General features: G+C 41.5%; 1 protein-coding gene and 1 long non-coding RNA gene across 2 annotated transcripts in view; one reads left to right on the top strand and one right to left on the bottom strand.

The window, feature by feature from the left end:
* The window catches only part of CRYBG3 (crystallin beta-gamma domain containing 3), a 103612-nt gene that overhangs the window by 80288 nt on the left and 3517 nt on the right, over positions 1-19807 (top strand). The window contains exons 17-19 of the mRNA XM_072721223.1: positions 1192-1318; positions 12770-12909; positions 15695-15818. Of these exons, the coding sequence (XP_072577324.1) occupies positions 1192-1318; positions 12770-12909; positions 15695-15818 (391 nt within the window). The remainder of the gene's footprint in view (positions 1-1191; positions 1319-12769; positions 12910-15694; positions 15819-19807) is intronic.
* Positions 6286-19524, bottom strand: LOC140593954 (uncharacterized). The gene is made up of 3 exons (XR_011994448.1): positions 19367-19524; positions 14072-14182; positions 6286-7008 (listed from the first exon to the last, which is right to left on the bottom strand). It is a non-coding gene; the product is annotated as an uncharacterized lncRNA (long non-coding RNA).

Genomic DNA, 19807 nt, shown 5'->3' on the forward strand with positions numbered 1-19807 from the left:
CACTTCATAGATGCATAACCCTAAACAAATTGGATTACTATCAGAATCAGTTTTTTCATCTGTAAAGAGGGACAATAATGGTACCTACCTCAAAGGATTTTAATAAGGACTAAATAAATGATGCATATGACACACTGAAAACGTGATAAAGTACCTAATTACATAGAAGATTTGGCAGTAAATTATAATGTCACAAAGCCTTGGTGTGCTTACCCAGAGTTAACCTGGTTGAGCAAGAGTACAGTTCTGGTGGTCTTGAGTGTAGGGACTGGAAGTGATGTCCTAATACCTGGTTAATTTCTCCCCTGGGCTTCTCCTATCTGAAAGGACATTTCCTAACCAAACTTTTGATGAGTGATATATCTAAGATAATCACCATCAAAGTTTCTAGTGGGCTTATTTCTTTTTAAAAAAAATCTTTGATGCCTGGGTAGTTCAGCGGTTTAGGGCCGCCTTCAGCCCAGGGCCTGGGCCTGGAGTCCGGGGATCGAGTCCCACATCAGGCTCCCTGCATGGATCCTGCTTCTCCCTCTGCCTGTGTCTCTGCCTCTGTATGTGTGTCTCTCATGAATAAATAAATAAAATCTAAATAAATAAATAAATAAATAATAAATAAATAAATAAATAAATAAAAATCTCCATTAGCAGGTGTACAGGTGGCAGATTTTACATACTGTGGTGTGATTTCAAGAGTCTAGTTTCTGCCCTCCCCTACCTAGACTGATGGCAAGCCCATCATTAAATAAGGATTCAAGTGATTTTTTTTTTCCTAAAAGAATTTCTCATCTGTTCAAGTGCTTAATAATCATTATAATCTGATCCCAGGGTTTTGTACTGGAAGGCAGGAAATGAAGCAAATGTCTTAAGCCTAAAGTAGGTATCTTGTTTCAGATTTTAGCTCCCTTACTTAACAGTTGAGGAGACCTTGGGCAAATCACCTTTCTAGTCCTTCATTTTGTTGCCTGTAAAAATAAGGATACATTAGGTAAAGTACCTAACCTATGTCTAGCACATGGTAAGCAGTCGGTAAATGATAGTGGTAGCTGTGGCTTGAGACTGATGCTGCGAATTTGCTGCTGGTCAGAACCATGACTTTCATGTCCTACTCTTCCCCCAGTTCCCACAGCATGATGATGAGCCCACACTGCCAACCAATGCAATCTGACTAATGTCTCACTGCTTGTTTTTAAGCTGGATCCTGTACTACCAAGAGGACAATTCTTGTAATCAGTGTGTGTTAGAAGAAGGCCTCTATGCTGATCTTACTTCCTGTGGCTGCCCAACATCTAGAGTTAAATCTCTCAAGCCCATTGACTATGTAAGTACTTTGTTTGAATGCATAATTACAAGACTTTTTCTTCTCTAGTTTAATTACCATGAAAGGTGTGATGTTGGAAGAAGTGATACTGGGTAAATATAAAAATATGAATCATTTATTCACATACTGTAAAATTGGGATTCACCATGAAATTGAACCAAAAATGTAGGGTTTTTTTTTTTTTTAAAGATTTTATTTTTATTTATTCATGAGAGACCCACAGAGAGAGAGGCAGAGACACAGGCAGAAGGAAAAGTAGGCTCCATGCAGGGAGCCTGATGTGGGACTTGATCCCAGAACTCCAGGATTATGCCCTGGGCTGAAGGCAGGCACTAAACCACTGAGCCACCCAGGTGTCCAGTGATTTTTTTTTTCTTTTTTTCTTTTTTTTTTTTAAGCAAGAATTCCGAACGCAGGAGCTAGAATACATATAGACCTGGCTTTAAATCCCAGGTTGGTACTTTAACCATTTTGGAGACATTAGTAAAGTTACTCAGTTTCCTCATCTATGAAAAATAATACTACTTTATAAGACCATTGAAATATCGAATGAGGTAATGGTTATAAAATGCCCAGCACATGATGAGCATGTTAGCAGTTAATTAGCTTAAAATGGTGGCTATAATTGTTGCAGCTGCTTGATAAAAATAATAACCTGATCATCTTACTATTCTACAAAATAAATCACATGACAATTTGCTACTCAGGTGTACAGTGTTAACTTTATGGTATGCGTCTTGATATGACCGCTGGTACTGATTTCAAACCTTTGGGGGAACTAGGGATTTCCTGCCTGGTGTGTGCAGAGTTACCTGGGTCACCTTAGAGACCCACATTTATAGAGTAAGTAGTTTCTCCTTTCTGCCATATTTACTCAGGATTTTAAATTGGAGCAAAACAGGATCAGTATTTTACAGCATCAGTGCTCCATGTTTATAAGATGCAGAGGAAGCAATGAGGATCTGGGATATTTTCAAAATATCTAATTATGATCATTCCCTTGGAGCATTTGGTCAAAGCAGAAGTTTACACAGAGATGATTTGAAGCTCTGCATAATGGTATGAGTAAGACCTTTTCAACCAGGGCACACCCCAAAGATGATGATCAACTCAGAAACTTTGATCCCAACCTAAGCAATGTAGTCTTATTTCACAAGACATTCCTGGATAGAGTATTCTTGGTATCAAGCTAAGAATAGAGTCTTGGGTGAGGAACGAGAATAGAAACAGTCTGTGGTCTCTCACAGTGGCCCTTTAGACACCAACTGGGAAAGACTAAGTGACTACTGATACTTCCTGTCTCTTGGACAAAAACCAGTGGAGGAAAAAAAAAAAAAAAGACTGTGGTCCAGTCAGTCTCTCCCAAGTATTGACTGAAGCAGTCCACATTTCCTAGGAAAGGAATTTTCTTAGCAATTTTTGAGGTCAGACCAGCAGACAGATACTGATTTGGTGTTAACTGAAAGCAAAATACATAGTTCTAAATATGAAAGTACCATCTTGAAAAGATTTTGCAGGACTTCTATCTAATTCAAAAAGCTAAACCAACTAAATTTCTAGGGAGGGTGTTTTAGAAACAGAATTAATAGAGTATTACTATTTTTTTCTTTGAAGAATTAAATTTATACATTCACGAAAAAAGTCAATAATTAAGAATGGAAATAGAAAAAATGTTTTTATATTTTACTGTGCAGTCGCTGGTCACTATTTTGTTCTATGGAACCATGGCAGTGTAAGTGAAGATGTCTCTTGGGAAGGACCAGTCCCCAGATGATAGATAAGATTAGATTAGATTAGATTAATCTCCTTTTCACTCCAAGAACTGATTAAAGAATATATTGTTTCTTAAGGGCACACATTTGTCTTCATAATACCTTCACATGGTGTGTTTTAAATCTTTGAAAAGCCTTTGTCAAAGGTACATTTAGGCAGTAGGTTTGGGTTTGAAATGGAGGAAATGTGTGGTGAGGGTGGGCATCCCAGCAGAGATACCCAGATTGACCATGAAGAGGCCTTAACAAGTAGCATTTTCTTGGTGAGTTGATCAGACCTAGGAGATAGATATGTGAACTAGGTCAATACAGTAATCTGTAACAGGTGGATTCTCATGGCTGGAATGCTTGAGAATTCTGTCCTGAGCATTTCTCTCTTTCTCCCTCTCTCCCTCTCTCTAGAAGAACAGGGGAAACTGAATTAGTCTTCAGAAGGTTATTTGTTGAGCATAAGTAAGCTTTAGGTAAAATAAAGTTAGGTATCTTGAAATTACTTTACTCAGCTAACATTCCCCACAAAAGAGACTTGTGAGGGTCACAGTTGCATTCTCCAAATTCTGTGTCATCTTTCCCTGGAAAATGTTTGACACACTCCACCTATTCTGCTTCTCTGATTCAATCACCTTTCCCCTGGCTTTTTTCTCTGGATTTGTTAATACTACCGTGTAAGCCATAGTCCATTGGGATCCTGGATTAGTTCTGGGAAATGTTTCTGTCAGGTTGACTTTACATATGTATAGGAGCTAACCCCTTGATTTTGCTTTAATTAGTGACAACTGAAGAATTCTAAAGGTGTTGCCTGTAGTTGGCATTTCCAGACATACTGTGACTTACTGTTAGTCTTAATGGTATAATATTGAGGAGTCTTAAAGACTTCATTTTCATACAAAATCAGTAGGTTTTGCAAATGACAGCTTGCTTCAGGCTGATTTCTATTTGTCTAGACATACGTTACATTCTAGAGGTCCATGGATAATTGCAGTCATATTGCAGCGCAAGGACCTCGGGAGCATAGTTTATAGATCTGCTTCCCACTAATGTGACATTGGGTAAACCACTTCATTTATTTGTACCTCAGTTAACTCATCTGTAAAGAAACTGTTAGAACAGGTATTTTCAAATCTTTGACAGCCTTTAGTTCTGTTACAAATAAACATCCTGGGTCTATTTCTAATTGGACCTGAAAAACAGGATATCTAGTATTAGGACTCATATGATCTGAGGGAATAACATAGTACATTAGCTCTCAGGAAGGCTATGCCATGTAACAGTCCCCAGAACTGTTGGTTAGGAGCTGGAGGTGAGTGGGGAGCCCACGTAAATGCTGCAAGCATTGGCCCAGTAGTGTGTGGGGTAACCTGCTTTTATTGTGTTTCCATGGGAGCAGCATTCTGCTCCTTGCTTCTTTAGTGTCTCCATGGTGGCCTGGCATGGAAGTTGGCCTCCTTTGAAGTAATAATCCAATCCTGGCAGCTATCAGCAGGCAAAGCAAAAGAAACATTGTAACAAGAGGCTGCAGGAAAAGTTTCAAATGAAATTATAACCTTGATGACATAAATGATATGACGAGGTAGGGTAAGAATTGGCAGGTCAGTGCAAGGGTGCTGAATAAGGGACACAGCTATAAATAGTAGAAGACTGTAAATCCAGCTGCAGAATGAAAGGAAGTAATGAATTCATAAAGTGTAGAAGAGTTTGGTTACTATTAAACTTTCCAGCTGAATCTGTATTTAGTTAATAGTATTAACACTTGTGTAAATTTTAATAATAAAGGCCAGCAAAGCCCTGCAGAGTAAACATCACACTTCCTAGTGAGACCTTTGAAGCATTTCCCTTCAGGCAGAAGACAAAGATCTCTACTATCACCATTTCTATTCAGTATTATTCTGGAGTCCTTGCCACTTGAATAAGATTAAAACCAAAGGGGGAAAAAATAACGTGTAAAGGAAGAACAAAATTGTCAAAGTATGTACAGAAAATTGTAAGAGTTAATACGAAGTTTTAAAAAGTTTCTGGATATAAGGTAAATACCAGTTAAACTGCAGGGTACTTAAGAATCTAACACAATGCAAGTAAGTCCTTATGGGGGAAATTATTTAAAAAACTTTTTTGAAGGGCATAAAAGATGAAGAGATATAATAACCTTTCATATGTTGAGAACTCAATATTGTGAAGCTGTGGTCCTCTCCAAATTGATACAATTTCAGGCAAAATGCTCATGGAATCTTTTGTCTTTCTAGGAGAGTGTCTTTTTAGGGTGGGATGGACAAGCTTATTCTAGATTTGGAAAAGACAGGGATCGAAAGTTAGCCAAGATAATTTTTACATGACCAGCTTATTCTAGATTTGGAATTCTAGATCGAAAGTTAGCCAAGATAATTTTTAAGAACAACAGGCAGGATCACTTGTCCTACCAATAGATATTGCACTAGACAGCAATAATAATTAAGATTGTGAGTATTGGTGCAAGGAGAGACAACGGAACAGGGGAACCGGATTGTATGGAGACTAACGTATGTGAATAATGAATGGAATTGGAAGGTGACCAAAGTAGCATGATAGTTGGGATAATTATGACCTTGTAATTATGAACTAGTCGGGACAGTTGGCTCTTTATGTGGAAAAAGACAAGAGTTAGAATCTTGCTTTACTCTAAACACAAAAATAAGTCCCAGGTGGACCATGGTGACCTAAATGGGAAAAGCAAACTCGGAAGAAAATAGGGAAACTCACCTAACGATGCTGGAGTAGGATGGATTTAAAACCGGATGTGCTCATCAGCAAGAGAAACGTAAAAGGCAAGGACGTTCATTTCCTGTTGCTGCTGTTAACAAATGACTGCAAACTTTGATGCTTAAAACAACAAACTGGCTTACATTTCTAGAGGTCAGGTCTGCGTGCTCTCAGTGTGGTGAAATTAAGAGGCTGGCAGGGCTGCATCCCTTTTGGAAAGTGCTAAGGGGAGAATCTGTTTCCTTAAGTTTTCAAGCATCTCCGGGGGCTTCAGCATTCCTTGGCTCATGGCCACTGTCTGTCCTCAAAGAGTATCACCCCCAGTTCTCTCTGTCCCCTATCTCGGACCCTCCTGCCTCCCACTTATAAGGACCCCTGTGATTATATTAGACCTTGTTGGATAATCAAGCCTAATATCCCCACCTCAAGATTCTTAATTCTTTATCACATCTGCAAAGTCCCTTTTACCACATCAGGTAATTTATTTACAGGTTCCAGGGGTTAGGATGTGAATGGGGAATCGGGTATAGAGGTTGGGGAATATTAATTATCTTGCAGCCCTTATACAACCTGTGAAGATTTAGTGTACAGAATCAAAAAAAGAATTCTTTCAAATCAATAGAGAAAAGAGAACAACCTATTTCAGAACTTAGCAAGAGGACACAAATAGGCAATTCACAGAAGAGAGAAAAATGGCTAAGGATACGCAAAAAGTGTTAAACCTCACTAGTGATCAAGTAAATGCACAATAAAACAACAATTAGGTAATAATACCTTACTTTAGATACAAACATTTGAATGTCTGACATCACTAAGGTTTGATTGGGTGGCAAAGAAATGGGATTATTCCTACACAGCTTTTGGAAGGAATATCAGTTACATGGGGCAGGGTAGTAGAGTCAGAGTGTTCGTTGCAGCATTGATGGATGAAAAAGGGAGATCCATGTATTGCTAAAGGATGTTACTGCAAGATACATGTCAGTGATATTTAAAAACAAAGGTTGGGGAGCGGGGCATCTGGGTGGCTCAGTCAGTTAAGCGTCTGCCTTTGGCTCAGGTCATGATTCCAGGGTCCTGGGATCCAGCCCCGCATGGGGCTCTCTGCTCAGTGGGGAGTCTGCATCTCCCTCTCCTCCTCCTGTTGCTCTTCCTGCTTGTGCTCTCTCAATGTCAAATAAATAAAACCTTTAAAAAATAAAATAAAAACAAAGGATGCATAACCATTAGTGAAGCCTTCCAGTTCGTAGTTTCATATTTTACATCTTCACAGTGGTGACCTTTATGGAGAAGGAGAGGTTCAGATTCAACTGTACCTGTTACCTTTTATGGACTTATAAAATTTAATGCAAATATAATAAAATATATTCCTTTTGGGTATTGGGTACATAGTTATCTATACATTATTCTTTCTAAAATATGTCATAAAATTTTTTTAAAGAGAAAAAGAATTAGAAAGGTGGATCTATAATGAAACCGATTTTCTAAGCCAAATGAAAGCCGTTCTCTGAGGAGGATTATAATTCACTGGTGAGGAATTTGGTCCAGGAGCCTGACAGACCCTTACTTACTAGCTGAGTGGCCCTGGTTTTCTGATTTCTGATTACCCGGAGCCTCAACTTTCTCATCTAATAAAATGTGAGGTTTAAGCATGCCAATACATGTGTAGCCATGAGCTGATGATAAGCACTGAGTAATTGAGCAGCTCACAGACAATAGTACTTGTTATTGCAAGATCAAGGCTACTGTGAACCTGATAGGGTGAAGGAATTTTTATGTTTCTGTTTTTAATAGGTTGAACTTAAAAGATTCTAGGTTAGAGTCTAATGAGAAGTTAATGAGCCTTCTGTTAAATTTGTTTCATTTCACATAACTTTTTTGCCAGCACATTGTTTGGTATTGCTCTGCAGTGGAATTAGAGGTATGCATTATGGTTATTTTTTTTTAAATCCGTTTCCGTTGTACTTAGTGTTTTAGCCACGGTTCATTCAGCAAAGATTGAGATGAAGCATGCTTATCAGGCCGTACAGATAAGGCTGTTTTCAGTGGCTGATTGCTGAATATTTTGAAAGGTGTATGTTATATTTAGAATCTAACCAATTAATGTAATCCTGAGGTACTATCAATACCTTTCCCATTTAAATGATGATTTGAAACTCAAAGGACTATACAGTTGCCAAAATAAAGGTCTACAGTTTTTTTTTAATTTTTAATTTAATTTTATTTTTTATTTATAGAGACACAGAGAGAGAGAGAGAGAGGGAGGCAGAGACACAGGCAGAGGGAGAAGCAGGCTCCATGCAGGGAGCCTGACGTGGGACTCGATCCTGGGTCTCCAGGATCACGCCCTGGGCTGCAGGTGGTGCTAAACCGCTGCACCACACTGCTGCGCCACCCGTGCTGCCCTACAGTTGTTGTTTTTTTTTTTTTAAGTAAAAAATCAGTGACATTTAAAAAATCATCCAATTATATTAAAAATATGGTGACATAAATGTGGGCCTTCTAGCAGAGTACTCGCACCAGGATCTCGGAACTTTAAACTCAGATGGCGGACACACTGTTTAAGCCAAAAGGGGAGGTAATAAGGGTCATATATATTCCCCAGTTGAGCAAATTGGAGTCAAGCGCTCCAGACAGCATCACATATGCCAATTAGAAATATTCTACATTAAAATTACTGGTTATTTAGAATATGTTAGTGCCACAGTGTAGGGGTTAAGAACACAGCCTCCGAGGTCATACGGTCTCGATTCAAATGCCTGCTCTTCCACTTACTGTCCCCTGTGCCTTTATTCTTCATCTGTAAAGTGGAGATAAAAATAGCACCCACCTCAATGGGAAGTTGTATGGATTAAATAATGAATAAAATCACAATCCCCTGATCTGAATGTATCTTGGAATTTGGGGTTTTTCCCCTTTTAAACAGTGGTATGCTTTACATATAGCCTTTAAGGAAACACTCCCAAAGGCTTCTAGGTAGCACCTTCATAGTTAAACACATTCCCGTTACTGTACAAAATCTGTATCTACACATATTGGAGAAATATAGGTAACCTTCCACTTAGATCAGGTTCTGTTGCCAATTGAATTAGGGGGAAAGGGGGTTTTAGAGCTTTTGGGATTTCAGAACTATGGATAGTGGGTTGTAGGTGGATATATGTATCTATAATGCCTGACACATAAGAAGGTGCTATACATCTTAGCTATTACTAGTATTGTCATTTAAAATGTTGTCAGGCTCCCTGCATGGAGCCTGCTTCTCCCTCTGCCTATGTCTCTGTGCCTCTCTTTCTCTCTCTCTTTCTCTCTTTGTGTCTCTCATGAATAAATAAATAAAATTTTTTAAAAATACTGTTTAAAATGAATAAATTAAATGTATTTTAGCTGATGAGATTAAGAGGGATGACAGAGGGTTTTTATTCTTATCAAAAGTTCTTTTAATACAATTTGTTCAAGCTTTCCTTTTCTTTCTTAACTACGTCTTCCTTTTAGAAACTGTCTGATCTTTGCCTGGCTTAGACTTGACCCAGCAGGAATGTCCTGTTACTGCTGACACCTAAGAAGAGCCTGTGGCCCCACATGGTTGGCCATCTCCTAAGTTAACATGGACTGAGGCCAAGACATTTGTAGAGTTCAAATTGTAGTTAAATTCTTGTGTTTTCTGTTATCTTTGCAAAGTTCAGCTTATTCTATTGTGTGCAGTTTTGAAGACTATTAATAGTTTATATTCCTACTTTCATGCCTGCAGAATATATCAGAAAAAATAAATTTAAAGTAATTTTTTCAGTGTTCTTTCTGACTGATTACCTATCCACCACCCTGCACCATCCTGTCCACATTAGCACTTATGTTGACCTTCCTAACCTTTAAATACATTTATAAATCAAGTGCATTTATACATTTAAGTTTATAAATTAAAACCATTTAAATTTAAACAGTTTAAGTAGAGAAAGATCCAGTTAAATATATATATCAAACTTCTAGAGGGTAGATGACTTTAAGCTTGGAAGTAATAGATGTTCTCAGATGAAAAGTCTGATAGATTGGACCACATGATGATATCCTGTTGTTAATGAAGCACTGGGGTATTTTTACTGATTTATATAAACTCATAAAAAAATGCTGTCTCAGTCATTTTCTGTAATTTTATTCTCCATCTCCTTGCCTCACCATTTTTAAAACCTGTCTTCTGCCATCCCAGACATCAAATTTTACATTGTTTCCTAAAGATACATTTCTAGATACAGAATTGCTAGATTGTCTTTAAATTCTGGAGTGAGGGATGCCTGGGTGGCTCAGTGGTTAAGCATCTGCCTTTGGATCAGGGCGTGATCCTGGAGTCTCAGGATCGAGTCCAACATTATACCTCCTGCATGGATCCTGCTTCTCCCTCTATGTCTCTGCCTCCCTCTCACTGTGTCTCTTGTGAATAAATAAATATTTTTTAAAAATAAAAAATAAATTCTGGAGTGAATTTGATGCAGTTTGAGTGATAATAGCAGTCTTAAAACAATGTCTTTGTGGACATGTTGCAAGAGGAGGAAGAAAAATGTACACAGGCTCTGTTTTTCTCAGAATAATTGTTTAGCATTCAAATTATATTCTCATAGTATGCTTTTAATTTTTTCTCTCTTGAGTTTAAAACAGTTACATCATGTGAGTCTTAAGCGCAGCAAACTCTTTCCTGGAGAGAACGTGGCTCGTGCTGATTGTGAGCCCTGTGTGGCCTTCTTGCCTGTCTGCCTAATTAGTAACTAATTAGTAATTAGTTACTAATTACTAATTAGTAACTCAGCCAGAAGATGTGTAAAGCGGTGAGCTGAAACTTAATCTAAAGCTTAAGGGTGAAGATGTTGGAGAAAGTCCAACAATAAAGTCAGGGGCTTATCTGTGAATTTTGATGGTCTGCCTTGAGTCACTGGTGGTAATTTAGAGTCTGCCATTGGCTACATCTCTGACCTGTGGTTCTGCTCTTCTCCTTTAAGGACATTTCCTCCATCAGTCCTTGGGACGCTTCCAGTTTTTATTTTGCAGATAACAGAAGAGGTGCCGCCTCTTGCCTGTGGTCATTCGGTGTCTAGAGATGAATTTCTGTTCCTGACCCAGTTTATGGTGTTTACTGAAGGAAAATCAGTGCTCCAGGGCAGCCCATTCATGCTTTACCTTATGGTCTCACTGCACACAGTGCTTGTTAGTCTTTTCAAGTGTCTTCGGATCCCTGAATCTGTACCAGCCATTACCATAGCACGAGCCACATGTGGTTATTTAATTTTATACTATAGTTAATATTTACTTAAATTCAGTCCCTTTGTCACACAAGCCACGTTTGAAATGATCAGTGGTCTCTTGGCTGATAGCTACCATGCGGAAGGGTACAGAGATAGAAATTTCTTTGGCGTTCCTTGTCTGTCTTTCCTTGTGTTTCATCCTTTCGAAGTGATCTTTTCCCTCGTGGACCGATTGCAGTCAGAGGTTCTAACCTGTTGGGAAACAGTGGGTTGGACTGCTCACCTCATCCCTAGAGCCATCCCTCTCGTCCTGCAGCCAGGGTCAGCTTCCTTCTATCCCACCCCACTGTCCCCTTCCACCGTGCCTGCGAACCTTGTCACGGGCCGCTAGCCCATTACCTTCCTTCCCTTCACCAAAATTCTCTGAAAAATGGCCCAGGAACCCAGTCTACAATTTCTCGTCATTCATTCCTCAGTCCTCACACCCTCCTCTCCTCCCTGCCACCCAGAGAGTTTTCTTCCAGGCTTCCAGCAGCCTCCTGGCGGCCAGACGGCAGCAGCCTTGGCCCGGCCACCCTCTTCCTTAGCACGGAGCCAGTATTTGATACTGCGAACAACTCTTTCTTATCCTTTCTTTTCCCTTTTCCTTCTGTAGTGTTTTCCCCTTGGGCTCCCGTCTCCTGGTAGCCTTCTTTCGCCTGCACACTTCTGTCCTCCATTTCCCCACCCTGACTGGCTCGTGTTGCAGATGCTGGGAGTTCCCACACTTACTCTGCTGACTCTGGATTTGTTCCCTGGGCCCCAGGTCACACAGTCCCATGTTTGGTGGACTATCCTGTGTGTCTACCTCAGCATTAAAATGTTCATTCCTAAATAGAAATTCTTAGTTTCTAGGCACATCTTGCCTTCAAGTTTCCTTATATATAATGAATCATACCACCATGCCCCCAGCCACATCTTTTTCTGTATATAGTCATTCCATTTGTTTGCCTTATCATACCCTTTTCTACCCCAGAAATGTATTTCAGCATCTGTGCAATTCTCCTAATTTAGTTATTAATGCCGTGAACATCAGGTTGGCACCTTGCTTTGTCTTCCCATCCCTGAAGTGTCTTCTAGCATGGTGTCTTGCGTATACCAAGGCATTAAAAAGGACAAAATCGATTCTGTTCTTCTCTTAACGCAGGGAGTTGAAGAATGTAGATCTCTAATGTAGAGATCACCACTCCTGTCCCTGTGCATTCTGGCTTTTTGTTGCTGTTTAATTAAAAAGGCCGTTTTCTTCCTCCTAGGAATGTTTCTAAGAGCCTAGAGCCATCGAGTGTCAAGTTCTCCGTGACTTCCCCTATGGCTTTCTGGGGAAGTAAGGGAGCCATTCCCTCCCACGTTTATTGTTAGCAGCCGAAAGCATTGGCAGGACCCTCATGTCCGTATCACAGCACAACCAGACCTGGATTGGAACCAAATGTCCGTTTCCATGATGAGATTGATTGCGATTCTGAAACTTCGATTCTAATTTACAAAAAAAAAAGTGGACAAAAGTCACACATAGGATGTAACATCACTGGGGTGGTTTTGACTATACCATTGCTAGAGGGTAGAGTGGTAAACACCGTGCGTCCAAGAATACAGGGGGTCCAGAGCAGCCGGCATTCTGAGCGGGAGGTCACTGAAGGATGGTCACCGCATAGGGTGATGCTTTTGCTTTTCTATGCTCTTAGGTTTTTGAAGAACCCTCCATCAGCCTCTTTGCCCTGGAACACTGTGAGGGCAGAGAGCTGCACCTAGAGGAGGCCGTGAACTCCGTTCTGAACAAGGACCTGCACTTCTACACCCAGTCCGTGTGGGTGAAGAGTGGACTGTAAGTATGGGCCGGGGGCTTGGCCGGCTTCAGTTCTGCTGTAGGAGACAGCTGCATGGTTGGTTTTTATTTCCCCGCTGTTGCTGCTGTTGTATGATCAGAGATACTATTACTCCTTTACTCTCTCACTGTAATAATGGTAGCTCCTGTTTAAGACCAGAACCTTGGACCAGGCCAGTATATTCTTGTGTGCGGCGGGTTGGGAGGAAAGGGCTGCCATGCATGTAGAGCATGTGTCCCTGAGGAGGTGACCAGGTGGCCATAACCAGGCGCGCCCAGTTCCCGATCGGGAGCTGTCTAATGAAACCAGCCGCTGCGGTTGACACTGTGGCCAGCTGCAGACAACTGACTGTAAGACGGATAGTGCTGTGTTTTATTTTGATTTGATGTCCTCTTGGCAGTAGAGCTCCTTGTTCCAGGGCACTTTCCATGCTGAGCATCCGGGCTGTCCTGGCCCCCCACCACTGTTGCTGTTCACTGAGGTTGGCAGAGTGGGTCCGCAGTACGTGGGCCTGCGTTACACAGTTGGGGAGACTACTTTACAATATGAGATACACAAGTTAGGTAGGAACTTGCATATTTATTTAGAACAAAAATGGTAACAGGCCTTGCCCGGGAGGTTAAGATGCGAAGACTTCCTGGGAGATCTGCCTGTCAGGACGTTTCTGGAGCACGGGCACGTACGCCTGCCCCTTCTCCTGCCTGTTGCTGTTTTGGTACCAAAACTCAACTAAAAGAGCATGCACAGCCCTCGATGATTCATATAAACATGATTGTTTTTATTTCTTAGGACTTTTAAATCGTGTGATAATCAACTCTGCTTGTATAAATATCTGGAGATAAGAGAAAGCCAAGAATATAAATTGATTTGAAAATTAAGTCAACTATGATAATACATGGCTTTTGAATTATTCACATGTATAGCAATTTAATTTTTTTTCTTCAACACATTTGACTTTGGTGCTTCTTAAACATAAATTACTTGCAGCATCCTAATCCCCATACTATATACCAGTATTATTTACCACCTAAGTCTGTTAGAATTGAATTCTGTGTCCCTGTGATACAGGACCTTCATGGCATTTTTTTTTTTTTTTTACTAGTTTCTTTACATTTCTTTGTGGAACTGATAATTATTGACTCGCTTGTTAAAATTTCTTACCAGATTTATTTCAGTCTTTTGTAGGAAACTGGTACTGTTTTACAGTAACATTCTTTCTTCTCTTGACCTTAATCCACCTTCTCTTCCTGTTCTGGATTCTCTGTAAGAGAACTGGAACACAGAGTAAGGAATAGGGAAGGCTGTCTAAAGATATTCCTAGGCTTCAGAATATGCCTTCATGCACAGGCAGCTCCCTTCAGTGACTAGTTTTGTTTAATCCCCATATTATCTGGTATCTCTGATTTGTGATTCTAATGAGGGTTGAGCTTTAAGCCTTTTCAACTGTGGAATTCATTGAAATTAATATATAGAGAGGTGTGGTATATTAAAGTCTCGCCTAGATTTTATACTGCTATTTCCCTGCTGATTTAAAAAGTCTGCACAGCTGAGAGGTAGAGAATCATCTCCATGGTCATGCTGTCCTGACTCTGCACCAACCTGGTGGCTTAGATTTGTGTAGGCAGGAGGGGTTGGAGGGAAGATCATCTGTGCTGCCATTGATCATGTTGATTGTGGGGAGCAGGGTGTCCTGACCCAGGCAAGGTCACCTTGTCGTCTTCCCCACCTAACTTTCTGAAAGCACTGTTTGTGGTGACCTGGAGTCCTGATCATTTCAGATCCTCTTGGCAATCCCAGCCTAGTCCCCCTTAGCTATTCAGCGTGATAACCACTTAAAGCAGGGCTCAGCAAACTTTTTCTGTGAAGGACCAGATGGCAATTTCAGTTTGTTGGCCATCGTATCACTGTCACAACTCTTCACCATTGCCATTTGGAGTGAGAGCAGCTAGTGTCAGTCAGTGAAGGGATGGATGTGACTGTGGGCCACTCAGGTCTTAGGACTCCCCTCTAAGCCCTGCAGGCTTCCACATGCTTTACCTTGGCCCAGAGGGTATTGAAAGGATTTGCAAAAGAGCTTGGGCCTTGAGGCAAGACAGGGAATTTCTGAGGATAATTTGAAGCTGTCCTTGGTGGCCTTAGAGAAATTCTAGAAGGAGGTGTGTCTGAGAGGTCACTGGAGCCACCTAGAGAGGCTCTGAAGGAGCATGTGAGGATGAGCCCAGGAGTGGGAGAGGAAACTAGTGTTGTGTAACTGGAAATAGTGAGACGTTATGGTCCATCTTTGTATGCTCAATTGTTATGAAAAAGACAGTATTATCAAAGAAACACAGAATTTTAGATCTGGCAGGAACTTTGTTTTACCAGCTTAGAAACCAGAATCCTTACTGGATTGCAAATCCAAGCCCCAGTGCCATGGGCTTTCACCTAGTCTTTCCTGCCTTTTCTGTTAAAAAATAAAATTACACTTTTTTTTCCTTAAAAAGAATCTGTAAGCCTAAAAGTTTTAAGGAACGAGCCTAGCATAAAAGAAGGTATTTTTTTTATAAGATTCTATTTTCTTATATATTTTTTAAGATTTTATTTATTTATTCATAAACACAGAGAGAGAGGCATAGACACAGAGACAGAGGGAGAAGCAGGCTCCATGCAGGGAGCCCGACATGGGACTCGATCCCGGGTCTCCAGGATCACACCGCAGGCTGCAGGCAGCGCCAAACCGCTGGGCCACTGGGGCTGCTCCTGTTTTCTTATTTTTAAGTACTCTTTTTTCCTGTTCTTATATAGGTGGATAGCTTATGAAGGATCCAATTTCTTAGGAAGACAAATCTTACTCGAGCCTAATGAGATCCCAAATTGGACAGCATTCAGTGGCTGGAAAACAATTGGTTCCCTCCGTCCTATGAAACAGGTAAGGAGGCAGGGGGTGGGGGGGAAACCTAGAAGATGCTTGATTTTCTAGTAGAAATGTCATGAACCAAAGCATCTGAAATACTGACCACTTAGTTTGACGTGCATATTACAGGGGGATCAGATTAGGACAAAGAATCTTAGAGATGTTCATCAGCTCGTTAAGTTGTATGTAAGGTCAGTGTTGGATTTTAGCTTTTGAGTCCAGGGTCTTCTTGACCTTACTTTTATTTTTTTTTATTTTTTTTTATTTTATTTTTTTTCTTACTGACTTTTAATGGAAAAATGAGTGTCATAAGGTCTGTGGGAAGCAGAGAAAACAATGTACTCTGAGTCTGCCCTAGTTGTACTTTCTAAGTATTTGGATTTTTTTTTTTCTACTTACATAAAACTCAGGATAGACTGTGGTATTCATGACAACATCCTGCTTGTCAGTCTCCTTGAGAAGCTCCCTGTATCCTTGGGAGTAGGCTCTGGTCTCATCGATGTGCCTGTGTGATGTGGCCCCCGTGCGGGCCCCTGGAGGCCTGCATCCTCTTCTCACAGTTCTCCTCCTCACTCAAATGGGGCTGTGGCACAACCCAGCGTGCAAAGTGCTTTCCTACTTGAGCCCCTAACACAGACTGTACTCTCTGTCTAGGAGTTTCTTCCCTCATTCTTTGCCTGGCTAATTCCACTCATCCCCCTAAATTTAAGTGTCCGGTCTTCCATGATGCCTCTTTAACCCTTTCTCCCAGTCTAAATTAAATCTTTTCCTACAAGACACTGCATGCGGTTTATAACCGTGCAGTCGTGGAGGGCAGGGGCGGTGCAAATTTTGCTTCTTGCTCTACCCCTGCTCTACAGCGCGCCAGGCACAACGTCTGGCGTGCTGTAAAAATTCAGAGACTGTCTAGTGGAGAAATGAATGTGTAAATGGATGAATAGATGTTTGACATTGTGCTAAGAATTGTGGAAGATTTGGGCCCCTGGGTGGCTCAGCGGTTGAGCGTCTGCCCGTGATCCTGGGGTCAAGTCCCACATCGGGCTCCCTTCAGGGATCCTGCTTCTCCCTCTGTCTCTGTCTCTGCCTCTCTGTCTCTCTCATGAATAAATAAATAAAATCTTAAAAAAAAAATTGTGGAAGATTTAAGGGATAGACCTGATCTCTGCTTTATCAGAGCTTACATGTTTGTTGGGTGAAATAAGTTGGACTCAAAACAGTACCAAAAAATGCAAAACAGTGTATAACCATCAAAAAGCCACAGGCCACTCCCGGTTTGCAGGAAGGAAGTATGAGTACGTACTGAGTGGTAGACTGTCTCACAGAAGGTGAGAACCCCATGTCGAGCTGTCTGTGTGGTGCACAGAAAGAAACACTTCTCACTTGATTTCAGCAACAGCCCTATGGTAGGAGTTGTTACTCCGTTTTCCAGGCGGGAAAACAAGGGTCGAGAGGTAAAGCCAATTGGCAAAAGTCATCCATCCAAGTGTCAGAACGAAGATTTGAACCCAGATTTATTTTCTAAAATTTGTGTTGAGCAAATGATACCCTACTTTCCTCCAAAATAAGATCAACCTGTACAGAGCACCAGGCACTGAGCTGAGGGTAGCACAGGGGATACAGGTGCTGAGGCTCTGATGTCCACAGTGGACATGTGAAGTGCCAAACAGTAGCCAATAAAGCATTAACCTCCGTGGTCCTGCTGCCCCTCCCTCCTTCCCTCCCTCCCTCCCTCTCAAATGGGGCTGTGCCAAAGCCCAGCCTGCAAAGTGCTTTCCTACTCCCTCTCCCACACACTTGCACACCACGCCCATTCTCTTTGGTTCTGTTGGTTCAGATCCTAGTTCTGCCTCTGGGAGGCAGTGTGACTTGGGGTGAGCCACTTGACCTCCAGGGACGACAGTGATCACACTGCTTACCTCTCCGTATTACTCCAAGGACTTAATAAGAAAATAGAGTTTGGCACATCTGGCTTCTCTTACTGTGGCAACACATTTATTTTGAAAGTTCATTATTCGTAGTGTCCCTTTAGAGATCAGAGATGCTCTTCTGAGGGATACTCAACCTCAGCAGGCTTTCCTGGCAGTTTGTGCTGCAGGATTTCATGACCTTCACCTCTTGCCAAGGCCTCACTCCCGTCATGTGGGAAGATGGGGAATCGCACCGAAAAGCCATGGGCAAGGTAGCTTTTACCAATCATATAATAATGCTTAATCCTCATCAGTAGGAACTTCAGAAGCTAAGCTGGATGCTGGGAGTATTTTCCTCAGTTTTGAAAGGTTCTGGGTTTCTCAAACGGTACTGTGGGTCCTCTCCTTTTCAGTAAGGCTGCTGGTACTGCTGTAGTTCACGTTCTTGCTTGGAAATGCAGTAATTAAAATGCGATCCTCTTTGAGTTTGGGAATTAGGGAGTCACCAAGGCACTTATAAATGCATATCAGTATTTTAAAGTATAATTACAGAAGAGTCAGACTACAAGTGTGTAATAAGGGCAATTAGTACTTCACTTGAGTTAATTGATTAAAACTGTGATGTTTGGTCCTAACATAATTGGAATTCTGTCCTCTGTGAAGGTCACGCCTGTTTTCTTCTACGTACAAGATAAGGAAACTAATAAAGATGTACTGAAGCCTCAAATTAATACTTGCAGCGGGAGACTTATAGAATTACATACACTTATTGTCAGTCAGATATTTAGGTACCTTACTGTCACATTATGAACGTGGAAGTAGTGCTTTGAAACCTTTCAGACATTTTGCCTAGTAGAGGTCTTTTTTACCTGCTTTAAATTATCAGATAAGCACGTGTCCTATTTGCTTATTTAAGTTCTCACAATGTTTATTTCCTTAGAAAGGCCACACATGGCAGCACCAAAATACGTTGTTGTATTACCTGGCACTTCCGTTTCTCAGAGTGCAAGGGCTTCCGTAGTAAATAGCTTGGTCAATGCCAACAATAGGGCCCCAGGTGGGGATGCTGGATGTCCTGTATTTTATTTCATGAAGACTGGAGGCCTACGGCTGAAAGAATGGTTTTGGGGGAGTTTCCATCATGTACGGTGTCCTTTCATCAGCTGACTTGATTCACACCTTCACTGCTGCAGTTGGGCTCTCACTCCCTGTGTCCGAGGGTGACTGGTACATGTCAGCAAACCCTAGAGCATCCTGGTTAAGAAGGACAGTTCTGGTGCAGGCCAGCCTGGCTTCTCCACATCTGTGTTAACTTTGTAAACTTCAGGTCACCATTGTACCTTCTTAGAGGGCTCCTCCGGTTATTAACCTGGACAGATAACACCGTGACCCAGCAAGCACAAGCACACGGCCTGTGACAGACACTGAGCTCTCAGTAAATACTGTTCCCCTTAGAGGCAAGTCCTAGATTTAATATTTTATTTGAAAACTTCATGTATGTATTCCAGGGCCAGGGGATAAAGTTCTTTGTTACCCAATTTTGGAATGCCTATGCAGTGATTAGACATACGTGGCCTCTTCCCTGGAAGAAGTGTAAAGATCCACGGGGTTGAATGTAAACAGACACTACCACAGCTGCGCAGGCGCTCAGCCTACCTGGGTCCTCCGAGACCTCCCATCGTGGGCACTGGCCACGTAAGCATAGCTCAGCGTGTCTGGTTTCTGCCGTTTGCTGAGTTGTGTCTGTGGGTCAGCAGCGTCCTGCCCTCCTGCTCTTCCCCGTCTTCCCCCAGCACAGCGAGGACACGTGGTTCCTGAACGAAAACTCAGCAAGTCAGGAATGCTTCAACTGCGCCATGCCATGTGGCATTCCCGTGGAGGAAAGTTACCTTTCACCCTCACAAAAGGGCGTTTTTCAGAAAAGCACAATAGAGATTATTGTACAATGTAACGTTTGTGTTCAGTGATCTCAGGTCTGTCTGTAGAAAAACAGTAATTCACACATTCTGGCTAAAGGGAGGAAAGTGAAGGTGCCTGCATAAGCTACGTCCCGTCCCCTTTGCCTCTGAGCCTGCCTCTTTGGAAAGCTCAATTTTC

Source organism: Vulpes vulpes, chromosome 1, assembly GCF_048418805.1.
Source record: "Vulpes vulpes isolate BD-2025 chromosome 1, VulVul3, whole genome shotgun sequence".
Classification (NCBI taxonomy): domain Eukaryota; kingdom Metazoa; phylum Chordata; class Mammalia; order Carnivora; family Canidae; genus Vulpes; species Vulpes vulpes.